Source organism: Amblyraja radiata, chromosome 31 (assembly GCF_010909765.2).
Source record: "Amblyraja radiata isolate CabotCenter1 chromosome 31, sAmbRad1.1.pri, whole genome shotgun sequence".
NCBI classification, from domain to species: Eukaryota; Metazoa; Chordata; class Chondrichthyes; order Rajiformes; family Rajidae; genus Amblyraja; species Amblyraja radiata.
The window spans coordinates 23,874,507-23,894,996 of NC_045986.1; the positions used below are offsets into that span (position 1 = coordinate 23,874,507).

General features: G+C 48.7%; 1 protein-coding gene across 4 annotated transcripts in view; it reads left to right on the top strand.

Moving 5' to 3' along the window:
• plch2 (phospholipase C eta 2) overlaps positions 1-20,490 on the top strand; it is a 211,805-nt gene that overhangs the window by 182,889 nt on the left and 8,426 nt on the right. For all 4 annotated transcript variants that reach the window (XM_033048120.1, XM_033048121.1, XM_033048122.1 and 1 more), the window contains 4 exons: positions 793-877; positions 2,417-2,563; positions 3,248-3,327; positions 17,064-17,400. In XM_033048120.1, the coding sequence (XP_032904011.1) occupies positions 793-877; positions 2,417-2,563; positions 3,248-3,327; positions 17,064-17,400 (649 nt within the window). The remainder of the gene's footprint in view (positions 1-792; positions 878-2,416; positions 2,564-3,247; positions 3,328-17,063; positions 17,401-20,490) is intronic.

Below are 20,490 nucleotides of genomic sequence, written 5' to 3' on the forward strand. Positions count from 1 at the left end.
GAGAAGGCAGGAGAATGGGGTTGAGAGGGAAAGATAGAACAGCCATGATTGAATGGCAGAGTGGGCCAAATGGCCTAATTCTTCTCCTCTCACTTATGAACTCTCCATATTCCATGAGAGACCAGTGTTAATGACATTAATTAACAGTGTGGGGAACATCAGTTCCATTCCCATGGTGGGCTGTTTGAAATTCTGATTTGGGTTTGATCAGAGCGTGAAGCAGACCTCCCGCTGTGTCTCCATCGCCCTGCGTACTCCACAGTGCCAGCCCCTGAGTGTAGACCTCCCGCTGTGTCTCCATCACCCTGCGTACTCCACAGTGCCAGCCCCTGAGTGTAGAACGGCAACATTTCCCCATTGCCCTGTTCACTCCTGGATGCCAGTCTCTGGGTATAAACCACCCGATGAGTTCCCATCGCCCTGTTCACACCACAGTGCCAGGCTCTGGGTGTGGAGAATTTCTTCTTCTTCTTCTTCTTTTCGTGTCCATCTTGTTACAAATGTTGTCCTCGCTGTCATTGTCCGTCCGCAAGCCTCCGGTGACAATCAGTGGAAGCCATCACTTGTCGCAGTAGATGATGGTGGTAGCAGAATTAACTCAAGATACTCCCAGTTTCCAGCCCTGCTATGGGGCCTGTGGAGAGCTGATATTTCCTCATGACCCTGTTGATTCAACTGTGCCAGTCCTTGGCTACACAGCGCTGCCAACCTAGCCCATGGTGGAGAGGGGAGTGGGTGGATGACGTCAGCTAATGACTGAGAGCTTAATCCATGCCTCCTGCTGTTCTGCAGATAATCGACCCGTTTGTGGAGGTGGAGGTCATCGGTCTGGCTGTCGACTGCACCAAGGAGCAGACCAGAGTGGTGGATGACAATGGTGAGCTGGCAGGGGAAGGAGCGGCCTGGGAGAGAATCAGGGGCTGTGTGGGTGGGGTGGGTGCAACTTAAAATTGTTTGCAGGCTCGACTGATTTAAGTAAGCATTTAATTGCCAGATTTGTTTAGATGGAGACTTAGCTCGTGGCCTGGGCATGATGGGCTCAAGGACCTGTTTCTACGAGTGATTTGGTGCATGGTGTTGGTTCTGAGGCCCAACATAGATGAAGCTACCTCTGTGATACTACCACTAAGATGCTATAACAGCATTTAAAATACACTTGTACAGGTACTTGGATAGGAAAGGTTTGGAGGGATGTGGCCAAATAGGACTAGCTTAGATGGGGCATCTTGGTCGGCAAGGACAAGTTGGGCCGAAGGGCCTGTTTCTGTGCTGTATGACTCCATGACTCGTTGCCTCTATTTATCTACCTCCATTTTAAACACTAGCCTCCATAACTCTGACGTCGAAAATCTCCATACATTCACCGCCCTCTGTGAGATGAAACTCCACGATTCTTGATTTTAAATAAGTTTGAAATGATGTTCCTCCCAAGACCCGCCCACCATTGAAAGCATCTCAACATCTACCCTCTCGTATCCCCTTAGCATCTTGTCTGTTGCAGTAACATCACTGCTAATCTTCTATCCAGTAGGAATTTAGTAGAGATTGAATACGAATCTGAGGAGTAACATTTTCACACAAAGGGTGGTGGGAACAGGGAACAAGCTGCCAGAGGAAGTCACGGAGGCAGGGACTATCCCAACGTTTAAGATTTGGGCCAAACGCAGGAAAGTGGGACTAGTGTAGCTGGGACATGTTGGCTAGTGTGGGCAAGTTGGGCCGAAGGGCCTGTTTCCAAGCTGTATCACCCTATGACTAAACTCCAAAGTGTACAAATCCTACCATTGAATACAGCCTCGCTTGGTAGCCTAGGTCTCATAGTTAGCCCGGTGAATCTCCTATAGATGCTTCCACTGTGCCATTACATTCTTTCCCAATTCAGCACAGCTCTCCAGATGAGTCTCACCAACACTTTGTACAATTAGAACAAAACTGCCCTATTTCTAAACTCCAACTGCAGTAAAGGCCGGGATGCCAGCTGCCCTCTTAACGCCTTGTTGCACCTGCTTGCTGACTTGGTGTCATTCATGCACAAGGCACATAAATTCCTCTGCTCTTCACTCCTCACATCCACAGACTCTGTCCATTTAGATAATAATCTGCCTTTTGGCTCCTCTGAGTATGGCCGCACACTTCCCCATATTTGCCAGCTTCCAGCTATCCCGTGTCCCTCACTCCAGCTATCCACATCTACTGCAGAGTCACAGCATCCTTGTCGCCACTTACCCATGCGCCTATATTCACGCCGACCTACGTTATATGCTCGAATCTCCAAACGAGGTACGAGAGCCCATCGTTCCCTGGCTCGGACCGGTGCCCAAGCGTTGAGGAAGCGCGGTGGATGGTGATCATGTCTCTTGCTGGTGGCCTGACTGTATGGTGCATCTGACCAGCTAACATAGTCATGTTATTGCAGGGTTTAACCCGATGTGGGAGGAGACCCTCGTGTTCACCATGCACATGCCCGAGATCGCCCTGGTCCGCTTCTTGGTGTGGGACCACGATCCCATCGGTCGAGACTTTATCGGTCAACGAACTCTGGCCTTCACCAGCATGATGCCTGGTAAGTGATGGGACGGTGGAGGGGTGAGTGAGTGAAGGAGGTAGTGCAGTGAGTTACACCGGCACAGAGATGAGTGAGTGAGTGAGAGAGGGATCGGTGCAGGAACGGGTGAAGGAGGGATCGGTGAGTGAGGGAGGAAGCAGTGCAGTGAGTTACACCAGCACAGTGAGTGAGTGAGTGAGGGAGGGAGTGAGTGAGGGAGGGAGTGAGGGAGGGAGTGAGGGAGGGAGGGAGGGAGGGAGGGAGGGAGGGAGGGAGGGAGGGAGGGAGGGAATGAATGAATGAATGGTGCAGGGCATTGAGTTACATCAGCACATTGTATCATTGTGGAAAGTGCTGGCAGGGCTGAGGCTTGGAGGCTACTCCAGCAGTAGCTGGCGAGGGGCAGAGGGAGCAGCTGATGTTCCACAGGAGGGGAGCTGCAGAGGGTTATCAGTTTGAACTCAGCTCAGGGCTGATGCCAGAAGGGGGGGCAGAGAATGGAGCTGGTGGCAAGGAAGATGGTGGAGTAATTACTGAGGTGGAAACTGTCCCCCTGGTGCACATGTGGTGAACATTCCAAGCCGATCCACGCCAAATACCCAGCCTAATTGGTTTGGGGCAATGTATTTACAGAAGCTCTGCTGACATATTTGGAGACGTTCCCACACACGGTGCTAACTCCCACTTCCTTCACCCTCCCAGGTTATCGGCACGTGTACCTGGAGGGGATGGAGGAGGCCTCCATCTTTGTTCATGTGGCCGTCAATGACATCAGTGGTAAGGTGAGTCCACATCTGCGAGCTGTGGGTGGTTGCACGGCCCTCCCCTCGACCAGCCGCGAGGGGCCTTTGCCTGAGACCTTCGCCCCTCCTCTTTGTGAAGAAGGTGACACAGGTTTACTTCTCCGTCTTCCGTTTCCCAGCAAGGTTTGTTGTTGCCGTCAGGGGTCTGGTGATCCTGCCTGACCCCAGAGATAGACACAAAGTGCTGGAGTAACTCGACGGGTCAGGCAGGATCTCTGGAGAAAAGGAATAGGTGGCGTTTCGGGTCGAGACTTTTCTTCAGACTCTGAAGAAGATGACCCCAGGGTGATGCAGCCCCGGGTTGCTACTGGGCTGGAAGATCCCAGGGAAACCCCAGCTGCTTTAGACCTGGTCGGGGCATGGGTATCAGGAGGGTTCCCTGCCCGAGGATAACTAATGTGGCCCAGTTGTCACAGCAACTTGGCACCTGGCTTTGGCAGAGCTGGCACCACGCCTCATACCCTGCATAACTCACCTCAGTCCCAAAAAACAAGAGTGGTGCAGGCAAAGCCAACTCAATGAAGAGTGGGAGCGGAATGGAGGAGTAGAGTAGCTGAGACAACCTTCCCCAGTGGTGAACCATGGTGTGGAGGTAATGATTGTAACGTCACTTTAAACTCTTAACCCAGTTGGTTCTCATGTTCCCCGGGTCAGCCTGAGTGTCTTCAGATGCTCTTAAAGACCCTGTTACAATGTTTAGCTTTTATATATCATCTGATGATTTTGTTGGTCACTACTTACCTTTTAGAAATTAAATCAAATTTGGTCAAAGGTGAGCAAGCTATGGTTAGCAATGTCTCACAGTTCACTACCTGGACATTTCAATGTTTATTCTAGAAGAATTTAGGGCAGAATACCTCCTCTGCGTTCTGGAGGATTCCAGACTTTTATCTCTCTGTGTTCTAGATAACTGTCCACTGACCCCCCCCCCCACCGCCATGTTCTAGATCTTGAACCAATCGCCCACCTGTGCACCAGATGACTATATGCAGGTTGCCCCACTGTGTTCCCAAGAGTGTAATCGGAGGCAGCCTGACCTTGCTGTTCTAGAATCACCTTGCTTGGTTGTCTTCGTTCTAGAACGGTTCTATGTCTGTCCACGTCCTCGTTAAGTAGATGAAAGTCGTCACAACATAATTAAAGTTATGAAACAGCTTTGCAAGGAAACTCACTCTCTCGTTTGCAACAATTCCCGGCAAATTCTCTCGATATTTCCGAAAGGGCATTTCGAGTCTGAAAATGAGACACAGGTGGGGGATCAGTGCAGCGAAACGCTCTTGTCCCAGGGACACCACTGAAGAACAATGCTCCTGCTCCTTATCCTTTAATCTTGGACTGTGTCAGACACGGGGGACCAGCTATTCAAATCCTCTGCTGCTCCACTGAGAAATATCGGAGGGGTTGAATATTGCCAGAGAAATACAGCTTTGCATTTCTCAGTGCCTTTCAATAAAATTCAGCATACAGAGTGCTAGATCTATTTTAATTATGAGACATCTGTGCGAAAGAAAGCAAGAGATAAGGTGATGATTAAAATCAGTCTCATTCATTCGGGTTCTGTCAAAGGAAAAAGGCTTACAGACACGACACCTGGCAGCACCACAAGTGACAGAAGGGCTGGGTCTAATCAGTTGGAGGTAATATTTTTTGAGACAAATGGAAATTGTTTTTTCTTTGATTGTGTGCTCCAAGATTAGGACACGGCTTTAATCTTCCCATCCTCAGAGATGTCTCTGTGAGTCCCTTTGCTTTCTCCCATCAACGAAGGCACACGATCCGCTAGACTGACGGAGCCTGAGCTGAATAGAAAAATATCTGGTGTCATCTGCGAGAAGAGGAAAAGGGTGTTAAAGTGAACCAGGATGATGATGTGTAGACTGCTCGCAGCCATCCACATAAGTGAACCTGACATCCTCATTTTGTTCCTCTCCATTCGTCATTCAGATGGTTAACATCTGTACACAAGAGATGATCCTCTTTTATTTCAGAAACATTCTCAGCCTCATGTTGTTTAGTTTTGCCCCGTGTGTTTTGTTCTGTTTGTTGATGGGACGAGGGTCCGAACCCTGCAAGCCCTGTTATATTGCCCCCCCCCCAGTTTGTGCGATCTGCAGCGGTGAGCTGCCTTTTAGCACGGGGTCAACTATTGCCAGAACAATGCTGGAGAGAAGGGTTCGGGATTGTGACCTGATGATCGTGAGGGGTGAGGCTGGTGTATTTGTACAGAGCTGCCCAAAGGTGACAATGTCAAAGTCTAGAAGGCGTAGCTATAAGTGAGAGGGGAAAAGTGCTCACCACAAAGTGATACCGGATATGTAGTTCAGAGTGAACACCGCTTAAGTCAGGGCGATTATGATGATATGAAGGTGGAATTATGTAAGCTGCACTGGAAAATTCAGTTCAGGTAATTGTCACCTGTACCGAGGTACAGCGAACAGCTTTAAAATAAGCTCAGCAGATGAACAGACGCAGATATTTAAACAGCCGGTCCATAATACTCAGCTAGTTACAAAGAGGGATTCAATAAGAACGAGGTGAAATCAATTTGAGTTTATTGTCAAAGGCACAAGAACAGTGAGGTACAGATACAACGAAAACCCTGCTTACAGCAGCATCAGAGACTCAGTCAACACAGAAGCAACTCAAATTACACATAAATAGCACATTAGGAGGCACAGTCTGTGGTTAGCAAAGGACAAGTATAATGTTAGGTTGAAAAGCAGCGCTTACAAAGTAGCAAGCTACCCTGGTGATGGGCCAGAGAACTGAGAGGTTGTTAGAATCCATCAGCCAAAGAGCAAAAAAACGTATTAAAGGAGAAAATTGAATTTGAGAGAAAACCTGCGTGTCATAACAAAACAGTCAGAGTCTCTACAGGTATATAAATAGGAAGAAGTCAGCTCAGGAAACTGCAGGACCTCTGAACAACAGGCTGGTGAATTAATAACCGGAAACAACAAACTGGGGCACGTCAATGTATCAGATGTTTGTGTCCAGCTTCACAGTAGAGGGTATGGAATTATCCCTTAAATAACAGAGGGGGGGGGGGGGTCATTTAAAATATCAGGGAGAAACTTGTGAAACTCCCAATCACTGGGATAGAGTGATAGAGAAACTCCCAGCCTAAAGGGTGATAAACTATGGATTGGAAAGGTTTAGAGGGATACGGGCCAAACGCAGGCAGGTGGGACTAGTGAAGGTGGGGCATCTTGGTTGGCATGGGCAGTTTGGGCCAAAGGGCCAATATCCATGCCGTATGGTTTTAAGACCTTATAGCCAATGAGTTTAATAGTCATTCACATCTGGAGTGAGTAGAAAAATGCTTCCCTTGGAGGCTGGAGAATCTCTGGAATTCTCCACCCCAGAGCCAGGAAGAGGCCGGATTGTGAGACTGGAGATGGGTAAATATTTGAAAGATCGAGGAATTGCGGGATTTGGAAAGTAGGCTCAGAAGAGAAGATGAGGCTGGCGTGGATCAGCTGTGATCATGTTGATCAGCTGGCCATGTTTGAATCGCTGGTGGACTACACCCCTGCTCACATCTTCTAAGTTCTTGTGGAAAAGTAAATGGCTCTGGCAGTCTGACTTCCCAGCAATTCCCTTCTGTCAAACCTCTCATGCTTTTACTACTTCTCACTGTACTTTTCCACTTTTTGTTCTCCTTTCTTACAGATTTAATTGTTGTCCTTTGTAGATGTTTTTTTTTCTTGTGTGGTGTCTGATCTGAGTATGTCCCTACTTGTACACTGAATCAACTCCGAGGCCTTGCTATCTGGAGAGGGAGATTCCCATGTTTCATCTGAGCTGAGGGATTAAAAAAAAGGGAGGGGGCGGAGGGCGTTCTAGGAATGAAAGACTTTCTGATGAAATGTCCATTACTTTGCTCGCTACAAACCAAATTCCATTTTCCCGAGGAACTGGTCCTATCGATGTAACCCTTGCCTCTGACTCACAATGGTTGTGAGTTGAAGGCCCATTCCAGAGACTTGGACACATAATATAGGCCTGTGTTACCAACGCAGTGCCAACGAGACAAAGGTGCCCCCTTACATTCGAGAGGTCACACCTAGACCCTGTCTGCCTGCTCCAATAGTTCCGGAGGATGCCAGAGACTCCAGGCTTCCCAGGAATTCCAGGGAGCCGTCCTGATATCTCACTCGCATTCTCCACACCCACATCCCTATGGTCAAAGTTAGTTGGACTAGACAGACTGTGAATATTTTTCATTGGTATATTTATATCAGTTCATGCTCCATCCAAGGTGTGGGTGATCACACTGTGGAATTATTCAACGTCTGTCAACCGTTTTAAGACATTTCTGAGGGATTTGTGAAGAATTTAAAAGCTGACAGGTCTTATTTTACCTGTGCCTGGGTCTGCTGCGGCTGTTGTTGGTAGGATTGCAAGCACAGAGGCAGCACAGTATCTGTTATTCCCCCGGAACACTTACACATGCCTTTCTCCAGTGATTGGCTTCAATGCCTCCGTTATTAATCTCCAGGCAACCTTCCGCGACGATCCTTGTCCCGAAGTCTGTGTGCAAATACAATAACCCCAATAACCGGCAGCTGCTTTCTAAATGCGCGGTGCTAATGCCATTACTGGTTCCACCGCCGAGTTGTAGCACCAGTTGTAGCAGAGTGCTGCCGCGCATGCATGGGATGTTGACCAGATTAATTGTTTAAGAAGGAACTGCAGATGCTGGAAAATCGAAGGTACACAGAAATGCTGGAGAAACTCAGCGGGTGCAGCAGCATCTATGGAGCGAAGGAAATAGGCAACGTTTCGGGCCCGAAACGTTGCCTATTTCCTTCGCTCCATAGATGCTGCTGCACCCGCTGAGTTTCTCCAGCATTTTTTGTGTACCTTTGACCAGATTAATGTTGGCTCTCTGGAACGCCACTGACCCAATCGCCCAAGGTCCGGCAGAGCAGCCGGGCCCAGTCCCTGCTGAGCGAGGGACGGGTCTACAATGTATTTCCTGTATGCTTTGGTCTATTTTTGTGTGTCAGATTTCTGCCAGTGCAATGTTGATGTCCTCTGTATGCAAGATCTGTTTCTCACCAACTCTCCCTCTGTCTGTTTGTGATTTACAGTGCAACCCTCTCTGTCAAACCTCCACTCTCTCACGCTCAGAGTATTTAGGAGCGCTGAAGGTGTTCCTCCCGACTCAGGGAAGGTGTAGTGAGACCGATCACAAAGCTGCATGCTTTTCCGCTGGTCGTCATCATTAGCTTCGGTGCTTCTGATTTGCTTTTGACATCTCCTTTCAGCTTATCCATGGATCTAATTGTCTCACAGTCTCTGCCCCCCCCCCTGTGCTTTTTCATCTTAATTGCACCGACTCTCCGACTTCCAGCTGCAGGGTTTTGATTTGGGTATGTACTGCGTGCGTGTTTTACAGTCACACAAATGCCGAGTGCACTGACAGATCCAGGGTGCAATGGATAGAGTTACAGCCAGCTTGGTGTTGAGGGCTGGCTCTGGGGAAGGCAGCTTGCAGCCTTGGGTAAAGGCCCAAGCAGGGCTCACAGCATCCCAGCACAGAGTCTGGGGCTGCCGTCGTTCAGAGTGTGTGCATTTAACCAGCTAACAGTGCGGGGCTGTCCAATCCAACACTTGACGTTTCTCTTTCATTGGTTAAGTCAGGCTCTAAATCAGTGATTCCCAATTTTCAGGGGAGGGCACAATTTCAGGGGGGGCAAATTTCAGGGGGGGCCACAGAAAAAAATTGGGATTTTGGGGGCCACAGGTTCAATGAAGGGGGCCACAGAGCTACCACCCTGTTGCCTTCTAAATTTCAGTTCTAATAAATTTAAATCTATGTAGTTGAAATATTGTGGAATAGAATAAAAGAGAATATATGAGCAATTAATAGACACTGATATTTTTATGGAAGGTATTATAATATTGAAGTACTTTTTCCCCGCTAATAATGTCGGGGGGGGCCACAGAAAAATTATACCAAGGGGGCCATGAGCTAAAAAAGGTTGGGAACCACTGCTGTAAATCACCAACATGAGAGGCCAACTTCACCATCCAGGGACTGGCTCAACTTACTGTGGGGCTAAAGGACATTGACCCTGAGGAGTAGCAAAGATCACGCACCAGAGTATTGTTGGTCATGGGGGCATTCCGCCCATGTTGAGCTTCAGTCTTCTCAGATGGAACTTCAAAGTAGGTTATTCGTGACCTGCAGGAGTTACGTGCGCTGAGCATGTCCGGTACTATTAGACAGAAGCTGTAGATTCTTCCAACTGTCCCCTGTACACCAATCTGTTGTCCTTTTCACCTTTGGGGTATCGGGGGGGGGGGGGGGGGGGGGGGGGGTTTCGGGGGTAGGGGTGGAGGAGCTGAGGGGGTACATTTCTGCCTTTGAGTTGGAGCAGTATTTGAAGGAAACCTTCCTTCTCAACACCTTCCTGTGTGGCTTTATGCAAGGGTAGATCCCTGAGACTGGTTCTATCCCTGGTTTCTCGTTCTATCCCGTTGTCCGCTTTGGACCAGCCATGTTATCCATGGCCCTGGGGGACATCAACAAGCAACAGAATGACACTGTCCTTGTTGACGGCAGTCTGTACTGGCAACTCCCCTACAGCGGGAAAGAGGGTGAGGGAAGAGTGTGGAAAAGGGTGGGAGCACATTGCCCTATCTGTCCTTAGGGGTCCCCAGTTCCTAGAGCAAGGCTCACCCTGTTTAGCCCACGCGGTTCCCATGCCTGGTGGAATGGGTCTGCCATGTTGGCATATCTCCAACAACCGGCCTGCAGGTCAGTCGTTCAACAATTGACATGAGGAAGACATACCCAAGGAGACAGTTTAACACTAAGGAGGAGAATTAGGCCTTTCAGCCCATCAGGTTTACTCCGACACTCAATCATAGCTGATCTATCTCTCCCTAGCCCCATTCTCCTGCCTTCTCCCCTTAACCTCTGATAAGATCATAGTTAGTGGTGTGGCCAATTTGATCACCTGGTTCTGATTTGTTAGGTCCCAGAGCCGAGGCCACAGATTGGACAAGCTCACGAGCAACGGCACAGCCAAAATATTTGGCAAAACTACTTCAAAAGCCTCCAACACACTCCTGGATCTGCCCGTATATGTAGAGTTTCAAACACATTGCTTTTTTCTTTGGAAGAGAAAATTGTGAACTTCCAACTCTTGAATCACTGTCCAATTGATTTAAGGATTAGCGCATTTTATTCTCTCATGACAGCATGGTTTTATTTGGCTTTGCCCAAGGTGCCACCGCACATATGGTGAACTAACATCAACCAGATCGCCACCAGAACTCATACTGGCTGCCTTCTCCTTTCCACCCAACATTCTTCATCTGTAACTAACCAGAAAGTCACCGCCACCCTCCACCCTAACCCCAACCTCCTCCACCTATCCATCTCTTTGCCTTTAACGCAAATTTGCCTTCACAGGCCCTTGCCGTCACATGAAGATACAGGAAAACACAACCAAGGAAAAGTAGGTTTAGGAAGATGTAGACACCAGGAACTGCAGATGCTGGTTTACAGAAGGAAAAAAAAAAAGCCACAAAGTGCTGGAGTAAACTGACCCGCTGAATTACTCCAGCACTTTGTGTCTTTTCTTTTCAGGTTTGGGAAGCGTAGGGCAGGATGAATATGCTGGGATCTACTGTCCTTTACAACATACACAAGAAGAATGCGGTGATGGGTCTGGGAACTGCAGCCTGGAAGTGAATGCCAAGACTCTGCTTTCTCAGGATAACGAAAAACGCACTGGTAGAGTTTAGCTCCTCCAGCCTATCCTTCATTCGATTAGATGGGGATTGATTTCACTTCAAGTCCATTTTGCCTGCTCTTGCTCCACAGTTCCTTCACACCCTGGCTCCGAATCAATTAAAGTAGCAATTGTATCTCAGTAATTGCAGTGGTTTCTTTAAGTGTGGGAGACAGATTTTAATTTCCCCTCACCTCGATCACACCAGACAGCCCCCATCCTCTCGACTCGAGGCACCATTGCACTCTCCTGTTTCTTTGAGCCAGTCTTCTGCTTAGGAAGCATGTGGAGACCCAGGAGGAGAAATGTGTCTTTGTTCATCTGACTGCACTCTGCAGGAGTGTCGGCCACTGGCTGACGTTAGTCCCCCGAATACTGCCTTCCCTGTAGCCGAGGTGAGTACAAAGCTAGCCCATGTTCCTGACACGATCGGACCCCGTGAACTAAACAACAACCCTGTCCCCACCCCACCCCCACCCTCCGCAGGAGCTGTGAGGCAAGGTCGAACAGAATGGAGTTATATCCATTAGAGCAGAGGAGGCTTAATTAGAGGTTTCAAACAATTAAGGGTCAGAGAGAGTAGGAAGAACCTCTGACTATATACTGTAAAGTTCACCCATAGAGAGAGTGAAGAGCCAACGGAGGGGTCTGTGGGTGGAGGAACAAGTGTATGTGGGAGGGGAAGGGGAGTCACCACAAAGAGAGCTGGAGACAGAGACCTGGATCATATATAAACAATCATGGGATAACTACAGAGCTTCCGACTGCCGTGGGGACATGCTGCAATCTGCAAATCCGGTAAGGTGGGGGCGGAGCAGCACGGTGGTCCAGTGGTAGAGATGCAGCCTTACTACGCCAGAGATCCGGGTTCGATTCTGACTATGGGTGCTGCCTGTGCGGAGTTTGTACGTTCTCCCCGTGACCTGTGTGGGTTTTCTCCAGTATCTCTGGTTTCCTGCCACACTCTGCCAAGACGTACAGATTTGTAGGTTCATTGGCTTGGTTAAATTATAAATTGCCTCTAATGTGTGTAGGATAGTGTTAGTGTGCTGGGCGGCACGGACTCGGTTGGATGAAGGGCCTGTTTCCAGGCTGTATCTCTAAACCAACTAAATTAAATAATGCGGGGGAGACTGCTTTAGCCAGAGAGTGGCTGGAAGATGCAGCTGCCCACTGATGTTTGAGGCAGAAACATGATAGATGCATTTAAGGGAGTCAGGGGAAAGTGATTAAAGGTTCTACTGATATGGTGAGTTGTTTGTGTGACTGTCAGAAACCTGAATCCTCTTGATGACGTCTGAAACCTTGTTCTTCTAGCTTGAGGCTGGAGGAACAAGGCCTTCAGCTGGAACGTTTATTAATATGTTAAAGTTCTCCCACGCGTGCCAAGGTTTCTCAGCAGTGCCAACTCCAGTGGTACATTTACGCCTCATTTGTATATTGACACTGAGCTAATTGATGGACTCCCTCCTGTTTACTGCAAGGGCTTCCCATCACTTCTCACCATCATTTCATTATCCTTAGGAAGATATATCCACTCAGGCCAAAGTCATCCGGACATGCCGATCGCACAGCTGGAGTAACAGACTTTACCATCACCTCTAATTCTTCACTTCTCCGACCTGTGGCCGACCCCTGGCAGCACCCACTCAGAGTTACACAGCTCCAAATGTTCCCTCCTGACCCAAGACAGCTTCGCTGCGTTGACTCGATAATTGTGCCGCTGACATTCTTTCACAGCTTGAGTGGGCACCGTCCAAACATTTCACATCCCCACTGTTACCTCTGCTAATGACTGCACTGCTCACAGGCTGAAGTGCTGCAGCCAACACGATAACATAGAGAAGGCAGACATAGAAAGCTGGAGTAAATCAGGCAGCATCTCCAGGGAAAGGGAATAGGTGACGTTCCACGTCATGGAGTCATAGTGATACAGTGTGGAAACATGCACTTCGGCCCAACGTGTCCACACCAGCCAACATGTCCCACCTGCCTGCATTTGGTCCATATCCCTCCAAAGCTGTCCTCACCATGTAACTGTCCAACTGTTTCTTAAATGTTGGGATAGTCCCTGCCTCAACTGCCTCCTCTGGCAGCTTGTTCCATACACCCACCACCTTTGAAAAAGTGAAAAAGTTACCCCTCAGATTCCTATTAAATCCTTTCCCCTTCTGATCCTCTGATCCTGGAGACCCTTCTTCAGACTGAGAATCAGGGGAAAGGGAAACGAGAGATGTAGACGGTGATGTAGAGAGATATTGAAGAAATGAATGAAAGATGATCAAGGGAAGGGTCCGTTGTTGGCTGTGCGCTCGGCGTTAACTAGTTGTACAGACAATGAAAGTAGTACAACGACATGGGTGGGGGAACGATGGCGAGAGAGGGGATGCAAGGATTACTTGAAGTTAGAGAATCAATATTCATACCGCTGGGTATTAAGCTTGCACAGGATGGAACAGCGTGCGATCAAATATTATTAATGAACTATCATTAACATGCACACCTGTATGTGTGTGAGAACGTGTGTCTGTGTGAATGGGATGCATTTGTTTCCATGAACATGTGTCACTGTGTGTGTGTGTTTACATGTTGACAGTCTGCTCTCTCAAGCCAAATTTAATCTATCATGACCGATTGGCGAATCTTTGACATTAGCCGGTGATGTAACATTGGAAGTGGCAATTTGTCAGCCCACATCTTTGGAAATACACATTGAAATCGATGTAAATAATAGTAAGATTAGTTTATTTAGTTTAGTTTGTTATTATAGAGTGAAAAGTCTTTTTCTTGCATGCTTGGGTCATGAGATGGGTGAAAGGAGCTACCCTGAAGACCAGCATTCATTTCCAATCCCTCTGTGTCAAAGGGCAGATTGAGGTGAGCATATTCTCTAGAGCTGTTTCGGTCCTTCTGATCAAGTTGCTGCAATTGTGTTGTGGAGGGAGTTCCTGGATTTAGACCCAGTGAGGCCAATGATCCAGCAAATGTATTTCCAAATTGCGATGATGTACGACTTGGGATGGCTGCAGTAATGTTAGCAATCTCCAATTTTTCCCTTTGGCATCTCAGGTGGGAATGAAACCCAGACAGAAAGTGAGGGGGGGTTCCTTCACCCACAGCTTCATGGATTGCAACAGTCTCCAGGCATGTTACTAACATAGAAACATAGAAACATAGAAACATAGAAATTAGGTGCAGGAGTAGGCCATTCGGCCCTTCGAGCCTGCACCGCCATTCAATATGATCATGGCTGATCATCCAACTCAGTATCCCGTACCTGCCTTCTCTCCATACCCTCTGATCCCCTTAGCCACAAGGGCCACATCTAACTCCCTCTTAAATATAGCCAATGAACTGGCCTCGACTACCCTCTGTGGCAGGGAGTTCCAGAGATTCACCACTCTCTGTGTGAAAAAAGTTCTTCTCATCTCGGTTTTAAAGGATTTCCCCCTTATCCTTAAGCTGTGACCCCTTGTCCTGGACTTCCCCAACATCGGGAGCAATCTTCCTGCATCTAGCCTGTCCAACCCCTTAAGAATTTTGTAAGTTTCTATAAGATCCCCTCTCAATCTCCTAAATTCTAGAGAGTATAAACCAAGTCTATCCAGTCTTTCTTCATAAGACAGTCCTGACATCCCAGGAATCAGTCTGGTGAACCTTCTCTGCACTCCCTCTATGGCAATAATGTCCTTCCTCAGATTTGGAGACCAAAACTGTACGCAATACTCCAGGTGTGGTCTCACCAAGACCCTGTACAACTGCAGTAGAACCTCCCTGCTCCTATACTCAAATCCTTTTGCTATGAAAGCTAACATACCATTCGCTTTCTTCACTGCCTGCTGCACCTGCATGCCCACTTTCAATGACTGGTGTACCATGACACCCAGGTCTCGCTGCATCTCCCCTTTTCCTAGTCGGCCACCATTTAGATAATAGTGGTACTATTAGATAACATGGTACTAATGTCATCACGGTGAATCACAGGGCTGCAGTTGTTCCAGAACAAGGGGTCACGTTTTAAGGATAAGGGGGAAATCTTTTAGGACCGAGATGAGGAAAACATTTTTCACACAGAGAGTGGTGAATCTCTGGAATTCTCTGCCACAGAAGGTAGTTGAGGCCAGTTCATTGGCTATATTTAAGAGGGAGTTAGGTGTGGCCCTTGTGGCTAAAGGGATCAGGGGGTATGGAGAGAAGGCAGGTACAGGATACTGAGTTGGATGATCAGCCATGATCATATCGAATGGCCGAATGGCCTACTCCTGCACCTATTTTCTATGTTTCTATGTTTCTATTAAAGAGGATAATTAGAAGAAGATAGGACACACTGAGCTTGTGTAAAGTGGGCTGTGACAGTCATTAACAATAACACTGAGAGTTATAGAGGTACAGAGTACAGAAACAGGCTCTTTGGCCCACGGAGTCGATGCCACCAAACACCCATTTGCATGGATCCCATTTAGATTCAGTCACACAGCAGGGCAACAGGCCTTTCAGACCAACCTGTCCATGCCAACCAAGCTACAACCAAATGAGTCCCATTTGGCCAAAGTCCTGTCAACTGTTGCCAACCCTGTACCTGTCCGAATATCATTTACATGTTGTTATTCCACCTGCCTCAACTACCTTCCCTGGCAGCTCGTTCCATATAAACAGGACCCTTTGTGTGAAACAATTGCCCCTCAGGTTCCTGTTGAATGTTTACCCTCTCAACCTAAACCTATGTTGTCGGGTTCTGACTCCCCTTGTTCTGATTCTTCCCACATTCTCATTAATTTCCCGGGTTCAACCACTCACCCACTTGGGGTGATTCCCAGTGGCTTTTAACCTGCCAGCCCGGACGGAGGTCTTTGGGATGTGGGAGGACACCAGAGCATTTGGGAGAAACTCACACGGTCACAGGGAAAGCAAGCAACCTCCACACAGACAGCATCCGAGGTCAGGATTGAACCTGTGTCGCTGGAGCTGTGAGCAGGCAGCTCCACTCGCTCATAGAAACATAGAAACATAGAAAATAGGTGCAGGAGTAGGCCATTCGGCCCTTCGAGCCTGCACCGCCATTCAATATGATCATGGCTGATCATCCAACTCAGTATCCTGTACTGCCTTCTCTCCATATCCCCTGATCCCTTTAGCCACAAGGGCCACATCTAACTCCCTCTTAAATATAGCCAATGAACTGGCCTCAACTACCTTCTGTGGCAGAGAATTCCACAGATTCACCACTCCCACAGATTCACCACTCATTGGCATAGCTGATCCTTGAAACCTGTTGAAGACCCCTAGTCAGTGGAATTAAGGCCGCGCCAAATGCTTTACTTCCCACGGCCCACCGGAGGATGAGATGAGCAAAATTAGGATGCGTTTTGATAGTGGAATATAGCAGAGGGCGTTTCCAATGCAGGAAGATTAGTAAAGAGGACACGTGGCTAACAATATTGATTAGATATTTAAAGAACGAGAGTTCTTGCAAGGGAAATGGATTAAATTGGACAATGCCAATGAAAGCATTGTAGACAGATACATGAATTGGAAGGTGTAGGAAGGAACTGCAGATGCTGGTTTATATTGAAGAGAGGCACAAAATGTTGGAGTAACTCAGCCAGTCAGGCAGCATCTCTGGTGAAAAGGAACAGGTGACATTTTGGGCTGGAACCCTTCCTCAAACTGCAATAGGAAGAGTTTGGCTATGGGGCAAATGCAGGCAAATGGGACCTGCCCAATATGCCAACTTAGTCAGCAAGGACAAGGTGGGCCGAAGGGCTTCTTTCCATGCCACACAGCTCCATGACTCTTAAGAGGCAGGTATGTATAAAATGGTTGCAAATCCCTTTTAATGTTGTGTGAACCATTGACTCAATGGGCTCAACTTCAGATAGATCTACTGTTAGATTTGCAACCACATTGGGGCCTAAGATTAATCCTCAAAATGAGTCTTTTGTTTTGTTTTGTCTCTTCCCGCAGATCAAGCAAGTCATGGGATTAAAGGGGCTTTTCCACAGAAATCCAAAGCAGGCTTCGCTGGACAGTCATGTTGCTGTAATGCTCACCCGCAAACACTCTTTTAGTAGTCACATCCTGCGCCGGACAGCGAGCGCTCCCACCAAAGGGCAGCAGAAGGGCAAGAAGGGCTTCCCGCACATTGTTCTAGACACCAAGGATTGCAGCTCGGAGGGAGCAAGTGAGTCTGACGACACCTCGCAGCCCCGCTTCGAGCAGGAGGCAGAAGGCGTGGAGGCAGCTCCAGAAGGTGGTGACAGGGCCGGCCCCCATAGGGAGGTGCCGACGGAGGCCGTCAAAGGTAAGGGGTCAGGCCGGGGGTCGGGGGAAGGTCAGAAGCAACGTGTGACTAATGTGCCAGAGGGTGTGGTGTTTAGCGAGCCCTTAAGGCGGGCAAACCGAGTGCGCATTGTGGAGCCCGAGGAGCAGAGGCAAGGAGTGTTCACCAGGTGTGCCATAAATGGCTGCGGTAGGATTGGCGTGGCCACCAGTTGCATGAAATGCGTCATTGGTTCTCGGGAGAGCCCTGACCTAGAACGCAAGTGGAGAGATCACCTGCACAAGCCGGCCTCCCTGGCGGCGTCACAGCGGGTACGTCAGTGTGCCTCCTCTGAGGGCGAGTGGCTGATTTCCTCTGGGCAGGCCGTCCAGTGCCAACCCCAGCAGAGGTGGCGACGCCAGGTTGCTCGCAGTGTCGGCTGCAGCGGCGGAGAAGGCCAGCGGTCGAAGGTCACCACCAAGGGCTGTGACTCGCCCGGGTCTGCACGCCCGGAGGGTGTGGGTGGTCTGGAGCACTCTCACCACTTGCCACGGGACCCAGCAAAGTGTCCAGGCACCCTGCAACGCGAAATGAACTCATTGTTTGTACAAAAGATGGAGGAAATCCGAAGCAAGTCTCCAATCTTTTCCACGGGTAAGACCTGAATGGACCATTTTGTTGACCTGTCTTTTGCTTTGTAGATCGACTTGTTCCTCTGGCTAGCAACTCCTTGCCCAGCCAAAGCCTGAACCCACTGCCCAACACTGAACACCTTGCCTAGTGTAGATCCGCCATCTCCTTCACTTTGAGAAAATTGTCACAAGGAGGATATGGGACTGTTTGCTCTCTAGTTTCTCATTCCCTGCCCACCTAATGTTTCAAAGCTCATTTCTTTCTCCCTCTAAGACGTCGAAATGGTTCATAGCAGCAAATGCATGAGTTCAGAATCTCAGGATCTCATTGAAACTTACCAAATAGTGAAAGGCCTGGATAGAGTGGATGTGGAGAGGATGTTTCTACCAGTGGGAGAGTCAAGGACCAGAGGGCATAGCATCGGAATAAAAGGACGTACCTTTAGAAAGGAGATGAGGAGGAAGTTCTTTAGTCAGAAGGTGTAAATCTGTGGAATTCATTGCCACAGACAGCTGTGGAGGCCAAGTCATTGGGTATTGTGCAAGGAGGGTCTTGATTAGTAAGGGGCTCAAAGATTATGGGGAGAAGGCAGGTGAATAGGTTGAGGAGGAAAAATGGATCAGCCATGATTGATTGATTGATGAAGAAGACTTGATGGGCCGAATGGCCTGATTCTGCTCCTATGACTTACCTGCAGTTGGGTTTGAAGGCTTAACATACCTCACGGTTTGAGTGAGTGGAGATTGAAATAATTTCCGTAAAACTGACCTGGGTACCAGCACATTTAGCAATGGCAAACCAACCACTCTGAACTAGTAACGGCAAACCAACCGCTCCCAATGAGAGATGGCAAAGCAACCATTACCAGCTAGTAATGGTAAACCAACCGCTCCCAACTAGTGATGACAAACCGACCGCTCCCAACTAGTATTGGCAAACTAACCATTACCAACTCGCAATGAAATGCCAAACACCACCAACTAATGGCAAACCAATCACTCCCAACAGATTCCCATACGACAAGAAGGAAGTATTTACATTTTAAGGCCGGGTTTAACACTTGCTTCAGTTTCCCAATGCTCGCCCACTGTTATGCACGGATCCGTAATGGGTCAAGCTCCACATCCAACTGTGAGAGGGGAGCGGGTGGTGTAAAGCGGGGGATTCTAATTCTCAGGCCACACTTTTCTGTATCCCCTCACCCCTCACAAAGCCTTCTTCTGTCAGTGTGGGACAGAGACCCTCAGACTAGAGGAACTAGAGTAGCTGCAAGTGCTGGCCTGAGGGGAGGGGTGACCACAGTGGTGCCTCGCCAAGCGGAGACCCCTGCCCCTTGCACGCTCCAGAGACACATCTACTCCATCTGACCCACAGGAAGTCTCAGCTTGGCGTCCTCTGCACACAATGTGCCTGTAACTGGCTTCCTCCAGCCGGACACGGCTTGGCGAGTCTCTTGTCAGCCAAGCATAAATAAACAAGCCGTTCACCCTCATGTCACCACAGGGGCCACAGCTTTATTATGTAACTGGCCCGGCACTCCCGAAGGAGATGACCATCCCAAAATGGCCAGTTAAAATCCGAAGAGCCATGAGCAATTCTGACCTCGACTGAGTTACAATTATGTTTAACATCTGCAATGGACCCATGGAGGGTGAATCGGAACAAAATAGGAGAAGCTTTAACATGGCTCTGAAATGGGGTAACCAGGAAATGGTGGTGGTGGAGACGGAGCTGAGGCTTGAAGCTCAATCAACATTGCAGCCAGGTCAGGTGGGATGTAGAAGCAAAGTAGTTTCCCAGCCAACAGGTTGAGTTACAGATGCCTTTACCGTCCCACCTGTCACCAAGGGAAGGACACGTGGCAATCTGACCTGTCAGCGACTGCCTCCTTAGATTAGCGTGTGACATGTCTGCCTTCCCCTGTGTCTCTCCTCTCTCTTCTCTCTCACTGAGTTTAACTGTTTGCAATGTTCTGCCCTTGCTGCCACACGCAGTGGACAACTGATCTGGAGAGCAACACCAAGGTAAACATCCGTTCCCCACCTCCGACCTCCGCCCCCCCCCCCCCGACCCCAACATCCCGCAGGGAATGCCCTGCTTCATTGAACCTGTTGCCCATGCCTTCCACACAAGGAGCTATGCAAAGATGTCCCAGCCCCGGGCAGATTCAGGGGGAGGGCTGGAAAGCAAGAGCTCCACACACACACACATCTTTCTGTGGATTTGTGTTACTTACTGATGAGGAGAGGGACACCTCCTGGGTACAGCATTTATTAGGGCATACTGTATGCTTGCCTGGTAAATAATAATATAACTGAATCAAAAAGATGTGCCCAGCAAGGGTATATATACTAATAATAAATACCAGGGCCCCTGGAGTCTTAGTTACTCTATTTAGTTGGTTGCACTCTGATTTGTGTGTGGGACCTTTCTGTGTGTGTGGGACCGTTCTGTGTGGGGGACCGTTCTGTGTGTGGGGGGCCGTACTGTATGTGGGAC